A 17,382-nucleotide genomic window follows, 5' to 3' on the forward strand; every position below is an offset into this window, starting at 1 on the left:
AATCTTTCTTGGGTCTTGAAAGACTTCTATAATATGAGTGTCATTCAAATTTAGGGTATATTGTAAGCTGACATCTTTCAAAGCTTTGTGGAAATCTAGTGTGGTGCTTCTAATAGCAGACAACAGATATTCACTTTGAAGTCTGAAAACTGTATTCACAAATTCTTAATCTGGTCTTTCTCCAACTGCAGATGGCTCTTAGAGGAAGATGCTTTGGATTGTTTTTTTTTTAACTTTATTTACAGCAGGCTAGGCTCAACATCTTTATTATAAAACACGAAGAAACAATCATCTGTGAGCATGACTGAATATCAAAGCCTGCTGTATCTCTTCTCTGTTTGCATGTCTGTCTGTCTGTCTCTTGGTCAAGGGTGTTCGACACCTATAACACACCCGCATCTATTATTTTTTTTCTTCCCCCTCCACCACTAGGTAGAGAATAAGGATCCGTCTTCAGCTCCTGGGACGAGGATCCTGTAGGGGGGGGAAACGGCTTGTCTTCCTCCAGCGTTCGGCTTAAAAAGTGCAGTGAGGGTGGTGGCATGTGGCGAGCGGGGGCCGGGGGGCGGCGGGGCCGGGGGGCGCTGCCGGTGGCCGGGGACCGCACCGAGAAGCGGGAAACTTTCACGCCGGAGTTTCCATCCTGCTACTGATCAGCTCAGATCCAGCACGGAGAGAGGCAGCGTTTTCACCTTCAGGGATTTTTCTCATTACTCATTAATAGGGAGATATGTATCTTGCCGTTTTTTCTCTCTCTCTCTCTTTTTTTTTTTTTTTTTTTGCGTAGGCAACTTATTGTTTTGTTTAAGCAAAGTATTTTGGGAGGAGTGATGCGGGGGGGGAGGGGGCGCGGGCGACGCTCCCCCGTTTCCCCGGGTCTGTTTCTGGAGCGCTCTCTGGGAAGGTGATCCTGAGCCGCTTCAGTAGAGGTCACTTGTGTGTGCGGGTGTGTGTTGTCCCTGGTGTTTGTGTCTAGCATATGCATGTGGTTTTGCTGACTGCACTTGCAGGCTTGTAAATTTTCACCATGGGAAATTACCAACAAAGCCCAATCTGTCTCCTGGCTGCTTTGCACTTTCCGAGGGCGGCTGTACTTGAGCGAGCTGCAGAACGGGAGAGAAAGAGAGAGGGGGAGAGAGAGAGAGAGAAAGGGGGAGTTGGGAGGGGGGAGGGGGGAGAGGAAGGGTGGGTGGAGGGGGAGAGAGGTAAATAGCCTTAAATCGGAAGGGAGCTGCTTCTCTGTGGTCTTCCACAAGAGCTGCCTGGGCTCTGCTGGCTCAGTAATAACTGAGTGACCTTTTCTTTTGCTGTATTATGTCTGGCTGGTAAGGGATTGCATTTTGCAGCTGATAAAGCCCTGACTTCATTCAACTCGGCTCCTCACACGCTGCTTTAGGTAAGTTGTCTTCAGCCAGGACGGAGACAGACAGCCTTGGACTGCAAGATACTAAAAGGAGGACACCTGTAGCTCGGATGCGGTCAACACAATTACTTGGCGGATCCTTGAGGACCTCATTATTTTAAACTTAAAGAATAGCGATCTCCCTCCCCATCTCTCCCACCCCCTCTTTATTTTTTTTTCCCCAAACAATGCTTCTTTTTGACCTTTTCCAAGGAGAAGAGCTACAAAGCAGCCACTGTGCTTATTGAACTGCCTCCCCTGTATCGCTTAATTGAGAAGGTAAGTGAGGCAACTGTGTACATAAGCTTTGGGTCATTTGTGTATGTGTGTCTGCATCACTCTCCCTCTCTCTCTCTCTCTCTGAGTCATAAGCCGGGGCTGCAATACACACACACACATCTCTGCACTGCAACTTTCACTCAAGCTGCAGCTCTGCTGAGACTGTTTTGTTTAAATCATGTGAGGCTTCATTATTTTTATGATGAGACATGAAATACATGCAAGCGGAGGATGCTGAGCGAAACCCATCCAACTGTATGTCTCGAGAAATAGCAGTCAAAGTTAACAATGAATTGCAGCACACTTCCCCCCCCCCCCATTATTATTGTTGTTATTATTATTCTTGCTTCTTCCAGAGCTTCTCGAAACGTGCTCTCAATTATCAAGGGAGTCGGTTAATTTCCCACTCCCCGGCTTTAATCCACAAGCCTCCCCGTACAGCAGTTTAATTTGCAACCGGTTCGGCGCAGGGTTAACCCTTTGGGGCAGCGCGGAGGCAGGAGCGCGGCTGCCGCCGGGGTGGGGAGCCCCGGGGAAGAGGCGGCGGGGGGGGGGGGGGGGAGATGCAGGGCTGCCGGCGTCCGGCTTCACGCAGCCCCTCTCGGACCGGCGTGAGAGAGGGGCAGCCGGGCTGGCGTTATGAAATAGCACTTCTGCCTACGAGCCTTTTTTCCTTTTTTTTTTTTTTTTTTTTTCTTCCTTCCTCCTCTGTTTTTCACCACCCACCCCTCCCATTCTGCCTTCATACCGAGCACGATATGGTATGCTAACGCCGCGTGTGACAGTTTAATCAAACCCATTTGTTACAACAAAGCTAAGAGACCACTGGGATTACAGGCTTACGGGCAGAGTTAGGGGAGCATGTGGCTTTGTCGCTCGCCATCGCCGTGCGGGGCCGCCGGCTCGGGGTGTGCCGTCCCTCCCCTGTGTGTCCCCCCCTCCTCCTCTCCCGCTCTCCCGTCCCTGTGTCCCCCCCCGCCGCCGCCTCCGCGCCCGGCGGGCTGCGGCGAGCCGCGCTCCCGCTCACTTGACCCCAGCCGGGGAAGCACTTGCTACTTTTTTTTTTCCTTTTTTTTTTCCTCTTTTTTTTTTTTTTTTTTTTTTGCCGGGATTTGGTGCTTCAATGAGAAGGAGCTCTCCAGGCGCCCGTAAATCAACTCATGCAGAAAAAGGAGAAAAGTTTTGGTAAAGCGGCGAGCTCCGGCGTCGGTGCGCGCCCAGCAGAAGCGTTAAGGTAGCGATGGCGGGGGGGGGACGGACCGGGGGGGACGACACGGGACGACACGACGAGGGGGGAGGCGACGAGAATGTTTCTCTTGCCTCTTCCATCCTCTACGCGTTTGCCGTAGCGAGCGCCTCTGTTTGCGTGTGCTCTAAAAGAGACCCGAAATACCGCTTCCTAGGACAGCTTTGTAGGACGGCTGCCTGAAAGCAATTAATCTTGCGAGGTGCAACAAATATCGCTACATGCTTTCCCGACACCTCCCTCTCTCCCCTCTCTCTCTCCCCCCCCCCCGCCCCATCGCCCCATCCCTGCGATGCTTGAAAAGGAATTAGTACAAAAGGCTCGAGCGTCCAACTCCAAAAGGGATTCTTTGTTGTAAGAGTGTATGTTTCTTATTTATTTTTTTATTTTGCATGTGAGCTGCATCAAAATTGAACTCAGTCTTGCAAATCTCTTGTTGGCCTTTGCCAAGCACTAGCACTTTGCTGCCATGGTAACTGTAATTAAACTGATAAGAGTGGAAAAATGTCAGTATCTCTGAGCCTTGCAGCTGCATTGGAGAAAAGGGGAATCAAATTGGTTCCCAGCACCACTGCTCTAAAAAAAGGAGGGAGGGAGTGGGGGGGCTGGGGGGAGAGAAGTGGGGGGGGACACGACAGGGGTAGGGACATAGCTCAGCAGCTCCCGTCCCTGAGATCTGGGTACATCTATTTGCTGTGTTGTCCCTTAGGGGGCTGCAGCCTGCAGGGATGCTCTGGGCCAGTGAACAGAGAGAAACAAGCTTTTAGGCCCAATCTAGCTTTCAAAAAGAGAAGGGGAAAGAAGAAGAGAAATCTTTTGTTTGGTGTCTCTTGGCAGTCGACTAGCCATGTTGGCCAAATTCTTTTAATCTGTATCACTGCTCCCAGCTGTGGGACTGCATTCCCGTTTTTAGTTTTTACCTAACCTCTTCTCTCTCTCTCTTCCCCCCCCTCCCCCCCCCCCCCCCCCGCTTTCCAACCCAGCTCCTTTATTAAAAAAAAATCAAAAATAATAAAGAAAAAAAATCAGATTCCTCTGTAGAGGAAGGGGCGGAGGTGAAGTTTAGTTATGTACCATGGAAAATTAACTCAAAAGTATACAGAAGAGACTATATTCAGAGAACTAAAATCCTTACTTTTATTTTTGAAAAAAAAAAAAACCAAACCCTGAGTGTTATGGAGTTGCGGTTACTTTGTTGTGTTAACTACAGAAGCTGAGACTGTGCGGATGAATGGCACAGAACAAGAGAGCATAATGGAGGCAATCAACCGTTAGGCTGGTTCACAATGCAATCCAGGCAATTAAAAGCTCACCAGAGTTTAAATGAAATGGTTCTACTTATTTCTGTGCACCACACTGCACAGGCTATTATTTATGTCTCTTTTTTTAATTATGATTTCCCTTAAACTGTCAAATAACTCAGAATAGCAGGGTCTCGGAGGCAATAAGAATTTTCCACTGAACAATTTACATGCCAATCTAAAACTAGTTACGACTCCTGATGTGCTACATGCGAGTTCTGAAATGTTTCTTAGCTTCTGAAACCTTAACTTTTTTTTTTATAAGTCTGTGTGTGTATTGTCCTGAATAATTGGAGCTCTGAATGCTTTTAGCATGAAGCTACAAAGTGGGAAAGCATCGGAAAAGTATTCTTTTTATCTTCTACTAGATCTCTAACTCTCTTGTTGAGTGCATATTGTCTGTCAGTTTGCTGACTTTTAAAGACCAGTGCACTGATACCTAATTTGCTCCAAACTGATTTTTATTTTTGAAGTAGAGGCAAGTTTTCCCTTTCTTGCTGTACACGCTACTGTCCTTGTTAGAACCGTGTTCGTGCCTTCACAAAGTGGGGGAGGAGAGTGGTCTTTAAAAGTTTTTTAGGTGATCCGGTGCATAATAATATCCAACTCTTCCTCCCTTCACATGCCTTTCAAAGGCTGTCTGTACCACTAACCAGTAACTGAGTTCTGAGGGTCTTGTGCCGCACTCAGCACCACCAGGAACCAATCCTGCTTACAGATGCTAGTACATCACTAACAAAATACAGTTCCTTATGTCAAATCTTCATTCCCTTTGAATTTTGAAAAAGATGATGATTGGAGTGAAATGGATTTTTGTTTCTCTGCCTTCCTTCAGGAGCCTAATTTAGCTTTTTTCCAGCAATCTTTCCTCTTTATCCTGAAAGTCATAGTTACAAATTGGTTGTCAGTGTTTCATCACACGATAATAACAAAAACCAGGGATGGGAATCAGTTGCATCAAAGTTATTTTAGGAGACCAAGGGAAATCCAAAAACCTGTACAGCGGGTTATGAAGTTCCCTTCAAAAATCCTAAAGGTGGTGGATGGTGATTAAGAAGTCTTATTCCTGACACAGCCCTGCAGTTTATATGCAGTATCTTGGGGACTGGAGGTGGAAAGAGGGAGGGAAGGATAGAGGGAAGCCCTTGAAAGCATATTGGGGTGAAATGAAAAGGGTTTGTTTGACAGTGACAGACTAGGAAGTGAAATTTCTCAGTTCTGAGAACAGACCTGCTCTGTGATGCAGAGCACGGGTAGGACTCTGCAGAACTGAAGTGGAAGCGGGGTTTGATTTTATTTATTTATTTATTGCAGCTTAGGTATAGCACTTATGGAATTGCATAGTGTTTTTGGAAGTGCTCCACAAGCTCTGCCTTCCTGGGGGAGGTGGAGAGGAGGGCAGCAGTGCTGTGTGCTGCTACCTGATATTTCAGCTGCAAGCAGTTTGGATGGTTTTGCGGGTGCTGTCAGCCTCTAAAAGGGTCCTTCCTGTGTCCTAAGAAATAAATGGGTACCTAAATCGCAGCTTACGAAAAGCTGGCTGACAGTAAACTGCAGGTATTCTTATTGCCAAATTAAGAGAGAGCTAAAAATATGTGAGCGCATACCTGAAAAGTATAACTGCATTGGAGATCTTATGGGAACATTAAAGGGAAGAGATGGTCTGTGAGGTGAACTGCATTAAGGTGGCTCACTCATACTGTACAGAAAAAAAAGTAATAAAATGTTCTGATTTCAAAATTAAGTGATTTAATCCAGGGCATGTGAAGAAAAGGGCATGTGCAAAGAATTTGGAGATACGTAAAACACTTATTGAAGGGCTGTTTTGTGCTTTGTTTTGTTTAGATCCATTCTACAATCCAAAAAAAGTGTAACTCTTTTTTCATAATGAAATAGCTGTTCGGAAATAATTTTTTTTTTTTTAACTTTCATTAAAATAGAAGCAGCTTCATCTCAAGTAAAGTGCGAAAAGATCAGATCTATCTGAGGAGAAAAGCATTCCTTCCCTCCAAAAGCTGCTGCAGATTGAATCCCTAATCTGAAGATGCTGCCAGTGGGATGTCAGCAGCACCTTCTCTTTCAGCCTCCGGAAAACAGACGTGCAGGGTTGCTAACACTACTTCCATAGGGTGTCTGCCCCTTTTCGCTCTTCTCTACAGGGAGGGTTTGGGCTAACCAACACGAATGACAGCGCTCTGTCTACTTGCATCATGTAGCAAATGTCTCAAAAACTGTGCACGGGTATGTGCAAGATTGCGCAAACTCTGGTTTTTTTTTGTAATACAATAACTTTGCCTTTGCAGCATACTCCCCTGGAATTATCAGGCTTGATTATTGCTATTTGCTCAGATATTCGCTTATTTAGTCATGTTTCTGTGGCATCTTGTTCCCTTCAGATGGCGCAGGACAGTAGATCAGCCTGGATCAGAGACTGTCAGCCTCGGCTCTCTAACCCACTTCCTTATCAGGCGACAAAATTTTTACATTAAGATTTATTTTTTTTTTTACTTTAAAGCCTTTAACTGTGTTAGCTCCCAGTTTATCCTGGTTTCCCTCGAACAAAAGATTAAAGTCCTAGAACAGCCCCTTCGTGCTTCTCAACTTTTTTTACTGAGTTTTGAGAAGTTGATACAAGCTGTGACCGATTTTATGCATTTGTCCTCTACATGGCTAAAGAGAGGGGCTGGGGATAAGCACGTTGTTGGCACTTAGCAGGTATTCGTACTCTAGTGTGATATGCAACTTTACAGATTAAGGCTTTTTGACCAAGTGAAGGTATTAGAGATCCAGCAGGGCTTCCCTTTACAGTCTGGTATGAGTTCTTTACTGAAAATCTCTGATATTTTCACTGCTTTTAGTCATTTATTTGTAGTCATGTTATTTTACTGCTTCATGTATGCACCCTGGATTCAGGGGAATAAGTTGGCAATGGAAAATACTATAAAGGCTCAGCCTTTGTCTCGTGGTGCTTGCTCAGGATGAGAGATGTGCGTTCGTTCCCAGATCTGCCATAGACTTAGCTGTGGAGCCCTGTGCAGGTCACTGGATCTCATCCTCCCCTTTGCAAACGAGAAACGGAGCTTATGAGTTTGTAACTGGGGTAGGAGCTATGAAAGTAGCGTTGATTGGGGAGTAATGGGAAGGCACCGATGCTGTGGGGTTTTTTATACTTATTGGTAGAAAAATGTAGACCTTACACTTTTGTTAGGACGTTTAGATGTTATGCAGCAGTACTGCCGTGGTACTTCGGAGTATCCACCGGGAGAAGTGTCTGCATATCACCGGATGGCTAATTTAACAGATAAATATATCGCTCCGAAATGTGTAATGAAGTGTATTGCAAAGAGGGGAGCAGGGCTGTTGTGCTCATATGTCACAATAAGAATTACTATTTCTAACACAGTGATCAGATTCACAGGTGAAACTTGGGAGTTCAGCTTGGTAACCCTGGCAAGTCACTTAACTGGCTCTACAGTCGCTGCCGTCCACATAAATTCAATGCGTTCCATGTACACATATGCGTACAGATCCCTGGGACACCTCAGCCGGCGTAGCGTTTAACCGCTTCTCTCGGTAGCACTACTATCCATAAAGGCACACTGTACCATAGCTTCAAGGATCATACTCATTTTTGTGTTTTCCTAATGAGAGCTTTAAAAAAAAAAAAAGAAAAAAACCAAATGAAACAAAAACCCAAACCCCAACTTGTTCATGTTCTAGCTCCCTGAGCCTGCCTGTCTGGAGTGGTGTGTTACAGCACCAACCGAAATCATCTGATAGACGCTGGGACTGTAAAGCTTTCTTAACAATAGGTAGTAGAGCGTTCTCGATAAGGAGCTCTTGAATTTGCTTTTCTTTGTTACAAGACTCCATTTGACCTTTCCCAGTCTCTGTGTAATAACAGGGTGCCATACCCTGAATTTTGGGGTAGAATTTGCTTGTTGGCAACAGCATTCATTCCCCAGTCTTGACAAATTCTCACTGTAATATTCAGATGCGCTGTAATGAGTAGCATTTCTTTTTAAGTTACATCTCTGATTGGCTTTTAAACAGTGAAACAACCTAATAATTGAACTGCGTGTCAGTTCTCTCTTTCTCTGTGGTGCCTGTTTGATGTCCAACAAAGCATCTGCAGGGCTATGATTTTGCTTATTCTAAGAAACAACTTTCAGAGAATTGGTCTGAGTGTAATGGGATGGCAGCTCATGCGATTAACCAAGAGGGACCAGTCTGTAAGCACTTTGGGGCAGTGACCTTCTCTCTCCATTTACTGTAAAACTGAGGGCAATTGATTTTTGTATGGATCTCTGGAAGCTGGCTGTAGCGCTCTGTGTACCATCGCTCAACTGTGTTCCACTTTTACTAGTCCCCTCCCTTAAACAGTGGTTCAGGCGTTGGAATTGTTTAAATGCTCTCTGCTATTACATCAAAAGGTGTATATATACTTAATGGACACTGCTGTACTCCTTGTCCCGAACTAGCTGTTGGCTAAAATTGAGATTGGAAAGTGGGGCAGACTTTTTTTTATGTTTTTGGTTTTTTTTTTTCTTTGACAAACTAGCAACTGTCCAACCTTGTGGAGATTATTTAAAATCAGATTTTTCAGAAGGTCCTTACACTGCAGGTTGTAACTAGAGATGCTGGTACTGAAGTTTCTGGAAATCTGATTGCTTAGTTCATGTGTCTAACAAGAACTGAAATTTTAAAAAACAAACCCCACCCCATCCCACCCACTCCCTGCCAGCATCAAAATGCCTGTGTCAAACCCCCCTGAAACTCTGGTCCTGTGCTTCTAATAGCTTCGGTCTTTTCTTCTTTAGAATCTGGAGTGCTTTTCTATTTTTATAAAGATAGGTCCAAATATGTGCATTTAGCTATGTTTGCCGCTGTAGATATGCTGTTTATTTAAACTTTTGGTTGCTAAGTATTGGATACTTTGGGTGAAAGTGGATGTCTCGTCGAGGGAACTGTATTAATTCATTTTAATTTTTTAATCCTATTTCTTTTCAGCAAAGAGACCGGGTAACTCAGGTGTCAAAGAGAAGCTGCGGAACTTAGAGCAGTGAAACTTTCTGCTCTCAGATTTACCTTAACATTGTTTTCAGCTTGCTCTGTACTATCTAGGTTATCTCATCCTCTCTACACGATTGCCTTTATAATGAACTTGGTGTGTGGGGAGCGGCCAGGTGGAGGAAGAAAAGGGTGAGACTTGCGCTCGAGACAATATCTATTTTCACTCTTCTCTTGTCTTGTTGTATTTCAGGTATACAAATGCTCTCAGTCCAGCCAGACACCAAGCCGAAAGGTTGTGCTGGCTGCAACCGTAAGATTAAAGACCGGTATCTTCTAAAGGCCCTGGACAAATATTGGCATGAAGACTGCCTGAAATGTGCCTGCTGTGACTGTCGCCTGGGGGAGGTGGGCTCTACCTTGTACACCAAAGCCAACCTTATCCTTTGTCGCAGAGACTATCTGAGGTAGGCCACGATCTGTTCAGTCCTTCCTATGTAGTCGCTATTGCATAAGCGGTACTTGAGGCCTGCAAGGCCCAGTATATGTGGAGGGTGAGCAAACAAATACTGAAATATGGAGATAAAACTAAAATCTGAATCGAAAAGCACACATAACCAGGTCGTGCAGGTGGTTGGCAGTTTTCTGATGCTAATACCGGGAACAGAGTAAAAACGCCCCGTGCTTCCTACCGCACCGTGCTCCCTGGGCGCCGGTGTTCTCCTCCTCCTTGCAGCACGGTGGTGGACAGGAATAGCGGCCCATTTTTGCCAGCTCCAGTGCAGGGTTTGAACTCTGCGAGTGCTTCACTCATCTTCGCTTACCCACTTTTGTCCTCTTAGTTTGCCAAGGGATTTCATTTGTGTCACTGGAAGCTTTTATGAATGTTGCCATTTAGCTGTTAGGAGCTGGACCAAGATGACCAACTGTCTTCCCCGTGCGAAATAACCATGTAGCTAGGAGGCTCAAATCCACTCTGGTCCCGATTTAACTCGGTGACCTGGGTGGGACGCTGCGTAACCTGTTGCCACTTCTCAGAGATAGCAAATCATCACCTGATTTTCTGTCTTCTTGTTTGGATCTATGTTCTCAAAAGTATTTGAGTTGTAACTCGTGGCAAAGTACTGATGAGCAGCACCAGGCTAGTTTATTGGCAGGTTGGATGTGAATAAATAGGGCTACTTTGCAGGAGCTAAGTTTAATCGGGAAGTTTAGTCTCCCTAGGCTCTCAATAGTAAATAGAGGGAAAAGGCTCCTCTGGGGTGATTCAGAGCACCTATTTCCTATAGGAGCACCTTTCCTCCATTCCCTGAAGAGGGGGCCTAATGAGACTACCTGCTCCAGGCTAACGTGAACTTCTGGGAATATTTCCCCTGCCCCTGTAGTGAAGCCTTTTCCTTTTAAAGGGGCATTCAAGTCAGTAATACATTGGGGAAAAATTAAAAGTCTCTTTCAATGCAGTAACTTACAAGTTCAGTTTAAGCACAGGTACCAAATAGGAGGTTCTCACACACTGATCAGTTCCAAGTTGTACAGCATGGGTAGGGATGGAACAGGCATCACAACTAAAGCATTATTAACAACGGTTGGTACTCTGGCTCTCCACACTGCAACCTGGTTTTTCTAGAGTGGAACAAAAACCTTTGCAAACGCGTTGTGCAATTGTTGAGCTGGGGCGGCAAGGAAGATCAGAGTTCTTCAGGCGTGGGCTTGGACTACTTATTGGTAAAAGTGCTCTCCTACTCATTAAAAACGTTGAACTGAACACAAGACAGAGTGCTGGGAATTTAGCATAGAGTCTGCATCTTAAAGCCATTGTGTTAAAGCTGCCAAAGTAGTAGGTAACAAAACTTACTTTTAAAAACTGGCAGGGAACTGTTTGAATAGAAGGGAATTGTTGTATGTGAACCGAGGTTGCTTGTGATCTTAAAGCTTGTGCCTGTAGAGAGGGGTTGGAACAGCTTCTGGGGGGAAGGTAACACTTATCCTAATTTTTTAAACCCATTTTAAGACTCTTTCTACAACAAATGCCTGCAGGAGTGAGAAAACTCTGCTATGGCTCTTTGATCTGAGTTCCAAATTTACTGCAGACTTTGAACTTACTGAATCTCCCAAGTGCTAGTGCAGCAGATCCAATGTTTTAAAATCAAATGTTTAAAATCAAAACTAAAAGTGATCTAGTAGTAGAGATATGAGCAAAGCATTTCCCCAGCAGAGATGCGCGCACGCACACGCTCTGTTGCTCTCTGGTCTTTGAAGGTCTAACAGGAGTAAATATTTTGCTAACAGATTGTTAAAATTCATACTAAGTGATTCAGAGAAAGGAGACTGTATTTTTTCTCTCTCATGATCACGTTCATAACTGGTGTTTCAGTTATTTGTTCATACACAATATTTTGCACCAGCGAAACCAGCATACAGGAGAAATTCTATAATCAGTTTTAAGATGTTTCTGATTTTTGTCTCCAGGTTTATCAAATCTTAATGAAACTATCTTATCATGCGCCTTTTTTTAGTGATTCTTGTGAGTGCATAGATTTAAACTTAGTATTTACACTAAACTTCAAACTGATGCACTTAAGGTAATTGCAGATAGTCATTTGCCTCATTGCGTCTTATCTACTTAGTTATGCAGTGAACCTATAAAAGTGATCTTTTTAATGCTAATGTAGAAACCAGTTAAGTGTTCTCTAGCTTTGTAGTCAACTAAGCTTTCATATTTAGCAACCCACTTGATATGAATTTAAAGAACATATTACTTTGTACTAATGATCAGATTAGGGTTCGATTACAGTTTCAAACTATCCTCTTAATTTTTTTTTTCTTTTTAACCATAAAGGGAGTCTTTGCTACATATAAAACTGTTCTAGCTTCCTATTAATTTATATGGTGCCCTCTAGAGGATATGTGGCTTGCACGATACTATAAAGAGTAAAATTACTTATTAACTTGTCTCTCTGTTCATTATGTCGTTCAATAAGACAGCCATTCTACAGATGCTATAAGCAATAATGTAGCCAGTTTGGGTGCTTTAACATTCATGGTTAAATTCGCAAACTGTGTGATTTTTTTCTTTGGCTATTTGCAAAGATATTTCCAGTATCTCTCATTTAGAGATGCCTGCCAAAAAACTAAACGCTCCCTCGGCCCTGATGCACGCTCTTCTTCCACATTTGAGCCCTGAGGTTCCCACTTCGAGCTTCTTATAAATACTCTGTATCTTCAGAACTTCAAAACTTGCTTTGCTTTAGCTGTCTCCTTTGGTAAAATTAGTTAATTTTTCTATATGAAACCTTTTTCTCCAGGTTGGGGGGGGGGTGGGGAAAGTTGAGGGGATGGAAGAAATCTTTAATGAGGTAACGAGCTTGGAAGATGCTTTGGGTGTGAGAGGCTTTACCCTGGAATCTGATTCATGTAAGTCACTCCAGTGGTTTCAGAGGTGGTGTATGACACCGAGGGTATTAGGGTGGCCGCAGCCGGAATGAACTCTGGTTTGTTAACGAGGATGAGAACTGACTCGAGAAAAAAAAAGGACTCAATGTTAGAAATAACACACTCGGTGAAAATGATATGCAGAGTATAATTCCCCTGCAGGCTTCTGTCTCCTGCTTATACACTCTTGGGTTAGAAAGTGAAGACTTAATTTAAGGAACTTAGGTTTACGCCAATATTTCAAGTCCATTTACAGTATGTGAAATATGCAAGAAGTTTTTTTTCTTTTTCCCCCCCTTTCTTTTTCCCTCCAGAGCTGTACGGTGACATCTTAATGTATCAACCTATCCTGCTCTGTCCTCTCTCCTGACTGGCAGCATGTCCATTTGCAAGCACAATATTCCCTTTGAAATCTGTCATTACTGCCATTAATGACCAGTCGTTATGTTAACAGCCCTTGGGCTGTTAACATGTCAAACTGGTTGTTAACTGGAATGTTATTACTTATTTAAACCGCAGGTATGAGTTGTGTGAACTGTGCTTCGGTTGTGCGTTCCGGGCTGCTTCTGCTCAAAACAATAGGGAAACAGCGGAGCCTTTGCCTTTGGGGTGCCAAGGGATTTGCTTTCTGTTCCATCTGCTCATTTGATTTCTGCATATTTGTGAGGTCCTCCTACCCCTGGGCAACTTCTGAATTTCAGGTGTAACCATGTGCAATCCTGTCTCAGCCTTGCGCTCAAATGGGCAGCCGCGGATATTTCCAGATGCACAGTAATGCCCGCCGCGCATTTGAGATTAGTATCTGGCCCCGAAAAGTGTAAAATGAAAGACTGACAATTACATGTAACTCAGTTGTATTAAATAACGAGCTTCCTCGGATGCAGCGAAAATATGAAAGTACAGCTGTGCTAAGCTAGTAGCAATGTAGGTCAATCACCCTTTTCACTTAGGTTTTTAACTACGCAAACCCTGCTGAGCGACCAATGACTACAAAGTGCTGTTTCATTCCTATTTAATTTTGGCAGCATTTTACTGAAGAGCAGGCATTCATGCAGCTAAATTATCTTCACCGTTTCTGGTTTTAACTCCAGCTCCATGACACTAAATGTTGGAGTGCATATCTCTTAGTAAACACAAAGAATATGGTTTCTGATATATTTTTTTTTTTTCAAATCCATCTCTTAACATGGAAATTGAATTAGAACTTTTATTACTTTTTGCATAATTTCCCTAGCCAGGCAAACAGATCATAGAAAAGGATTAACAAAACTAATATATTGGGGTAGAATTTTTGCCCTTAAACACATCTAGAACCTTATTGGGGATGGGGACCTACAAAAGTCTACACCACCACCCCCCACCCCCCCAACCTTGGTACTGATTTTGCTTGTAAATGTACTGCAGACTTTAAAAGTACTACTGAATAGCTACGAAGATGAGTAGATCACTATTCCTGAAAAAAGGGGCAGATCGTGTTAGGGTTTTTTTTCTTCCCCACTTGCTGGTTCAAAATCCTGAGACAAGCCAAGTTTTTAAAACACATATATTGGATGAGATCTTGTAAATGAGACATGACTACAGAAAGTAAAGTGTTCAACCATAAGCATCGTAAAGATGCTCCCTCTGTAAAATATTTAGCTTGTGAAAGGGTACAGACTGAAAAGAGTAGAGTTTAGGAAGCAGCCTTTTCCTGTACAACTGCTCGCACTCTAAAGGCAATTATTATTTTAAAAAAGTATTACTTAGGGGTACTTAGAGAGACTTAAAATGTCTTGTGGCCTGGTACTGATCATCAGAACCTTTTTCTCTCTCCTGTTGTGGAAACTGCATGTTAAATATTGCAAACACCTAAGATATCAGCTCTCTTAAATGCATGTATAAATACTCTATATGGATATTTTCCCAGGTCATGGGTTATGAGGTGTTTTCAAAATGACACCTCAGTATGCTTCTTGCCCAGGTTGATTAAATAAGGGCAGCTCTTTAAAGATTTAAGCACTCTGAGTTTTCGGGAATATTGAGGTCTTTACAGAAGCGAGGCTTAAGAGAGCTCTGCTTTCTTGACTCACTCAAGCTTTGTAGAACTGAACCCTTATTTATACACTAATATCCTTGTTGCAACGCATTGAAGTATTCAAGGGAGTACTGTTTTGCAGGAACAGGCCCTAAAAATATTTTTAAAAGATATATAAAAATGGTAGGTGTAATGATCTGCTTGTACTAATTTTGCTGTGTATGTGAGACGAATGTTCTCCTAAATTTACATTAATTGTATCATTTAGCATATCTTAAAAAAAGAAAAAATGAAAAACAGAGAGGCAATAATACTTGCTCTCCCACTAATTGCCAAAGGTTTTGAAACCCTCAAAACACCTTAACAGTTCTTGAAGGGATGAGGGTGTACTACAAGGAGAGTAATGCACGTACACACAGTTAATCCACCCAACTTGCAAAGAATAATGTTTTTGATTTAGTTACACTCTGGCTAGTCTAGCTTGTTCTTATTTTAGTTCATCTGTGATAGCTTTTAATAAGAAACATTCAATTAAGCTGTTAAAATTGGTGTTTAAAGTCATGTTGAAATGCTGTAAAATGTGTGTACTGAAGTTTGACACTCTTCAGTAGTTCCATGTGTTTCCTCGTATCTGCTGGTATTTTTCTTCAGAGCTGCCAAATTTTTAATAATTGTGTTATTTTTAGTGGCTTAAAATACACAGTTTAATTTCCAAGAATGTGAATGTTCCCTCTTATAAGGCTTCTCAAAAACCAGACACTTCTCATGTGTTGTCAAAATACCTCATTAATCCCCTGAAACGTTCAAAGAATTTCAGTAGACTTTTCAGATGAAAGTACAGTGCCTCTTAAAGCCTGTCCTACAGCTCTTCATTACCTTTCTACAGTAGCGGTGTATTTTGATGGAAAATTATTTTACTACAAAGATTTTTGTCAATACATAGCAGTTCAATAAATCTTAATAAAAGTGGTGATTTTGGGGCAGCCTAGGTAAGTCTGCAGTGCCAGAGGACGGGATAACGTTCTTGGTTGAAAGAACAACAATTCTGTAGGTCTGCTTAGTATCTTCTATAAACTCTTTTAAAAGAAATGTGACTTTCTTGATTTCTTCCTTGCTGAATTTTTCCTCAGAAGTGACTTTGTGACTGGTCTTTATGAAATATGTTTAAAATAATACTCATATCAAAATTATTTACTTCAGGACTAAATATTATCAACTCTATTATGACATGTGATTTGACTTCCAAGGTTTAATTGGAAACTTTCTGCATTTCTGTCCAGAAGCATATGTGAAACAATGCATCTATGTATAATATAGTAGAAGAATATTTAGCTCTTATTGCCTACATTGCCTAGCACAGAGATGCCTTTAAGAAGTTCTGATTTCTGCTTTAAAAAAAAAAAAAATTACCTTAATTATTTTTTTGTGGATATTTTACCCAAAACTGAAAAAAGTCTCTACTATGTAATTTAAAAAAAAAAAAAAAAAGTTTCTTACTGACTTCTGTTACATTGTATTTGTTATATTCTTCAAATGATCCAGATAATACACAGCTTTCCCTCTTGATGTGAATGTTTGAATAAGACATAAAAGTATATCTGATTTCCCTAAATGTATAGTCATGAGCAAAGTGAAAACTTCAAATACTGCGTACCTGGAAATAGAAAATTGAGACTTGGCCATCGAAATGGACAACATTGTTACACACTTTCAGCCCTCTTGACTTCAGGAATTGCTTTCTCTTTTAATTTCTCACTGAAGTTCAATATATTCATGGTGGATTTGGAAGCCAAAATACACAGTATGCAATACTCAAATGCTTTCTAAATGAAATTGGTCTTAACTATCACTGTCCTTAACAATCCATATTTTGGGTATACCTTACAAAATGTGTTGGTTTTTTTGATGGCTAATTTCCCATGGATTCCTTAGTGTGATAATGGATGACCTTTTAAATAAATCTAAGTAATAGTCACAAGCTTAATTTTTTCTGATCATAATATTCTTGAATTTTTGAAGTTTTTCAGACACAAATATCTGAAGCAATGAGTCTACATTGTCAAAAAGCTTTACGTGTTTTACACCTACTTCCCTGTAAGGTAATTCTGGTACTGTTGTTTCACACCTTCCTGTGGCTGCTTCTTGCATATTCTGAAACAATTAGCCTTTGGCACTTGAGTCTCATTGTATGCGATCAGTATTTTTTAAAATGGCTACAGATATTGTTGGGCTCATATTTTAAAGGAGAAAACGTTGTTTAAATAACATCTATAATGTGCTGCTTTTATAGATATATGTATGAATCTATCAAATTATTATCATCCTGAAAAAGGGTGGACGGAAGAGCTAGCTGTACCTGAGCAGGCCAAAAAAAAGTCTGTAAAGGGCTAGAAATAACTAAAATTTGAATTTACGGGAACTGCTGTTCTGCTTCGTTCTGGTATTTAGAAAGGTGTTAAAACCAAACAAAACCCCTGAAACATATCCTGGGTCAAAAATTTATAAGAGTAGTATCAGATCTTGACCAAATACCGGTGAGAACATAAATCGCTCAAACAACAGGGTAAATAGTTGAGCCAAGTTTGATCTTCAGCAAGCCATGTATCAAAATGAAACAATATACAGCTAAGATACCTTGCAAGCTCTTCATACCCATGTCCTCTCTGCACATCTGTTAGGTATGATGCTTACACATATA

At 42.0% G+C, this 17,382-nt stretch overlaps 1 protein-coding gene across 2 annotated transcripts in view; it reads left to right on the forward strand.

The window, feature by feature from the left end:
* The first annotated feature begins 1,286 nt into the window (after positions 1-1,286).
* LMO3 (LIM domain only 3) overlaps positions 1,287-17,382 on the forward strand; it is a 58,161-nt gene continuing 42,065 nt past the window's right edge. Inside the window, exons 1-3 of one of the 2 annotated variants that reach the window (XM_054188976.1) lie at positions 1,362-1,396; positions 1,616-1,681; positions 9,492-9,705. In XM_054188976.1, the coding sequence (XP_054044951.1) occupies positions 9,500-9,705 (206 nt within the window). In that variant the 5' untranslated portion in view covers positions 1,362-1,396; positions 1,616-1,681; positions 9,492-9,499. Of the gene's footprint in view, positions 1,397-1,615; positions 1,682-9,491; positions 9,706-17,382 lie in introns of both variants that reach the window. The other variant, XM_054188977.1, reaches the window with a different exon arrangement.

The sequence above is a fragment of the Rissa tridactyla genome, chromosome 1 (genome assembly GCF_028500815.1).
Source record: "Rissa tridactyla isolate bRisTri1 chromosome 1, bRisTri1.patW.cur.20221130, whole genome shotgun sequence".
Taxonomy (NCBI): Eukaryota; Metazoa; Chordata; class Aves; order Charadriiformes; family Laridae; genus Rissa; species Rissa tridactyla.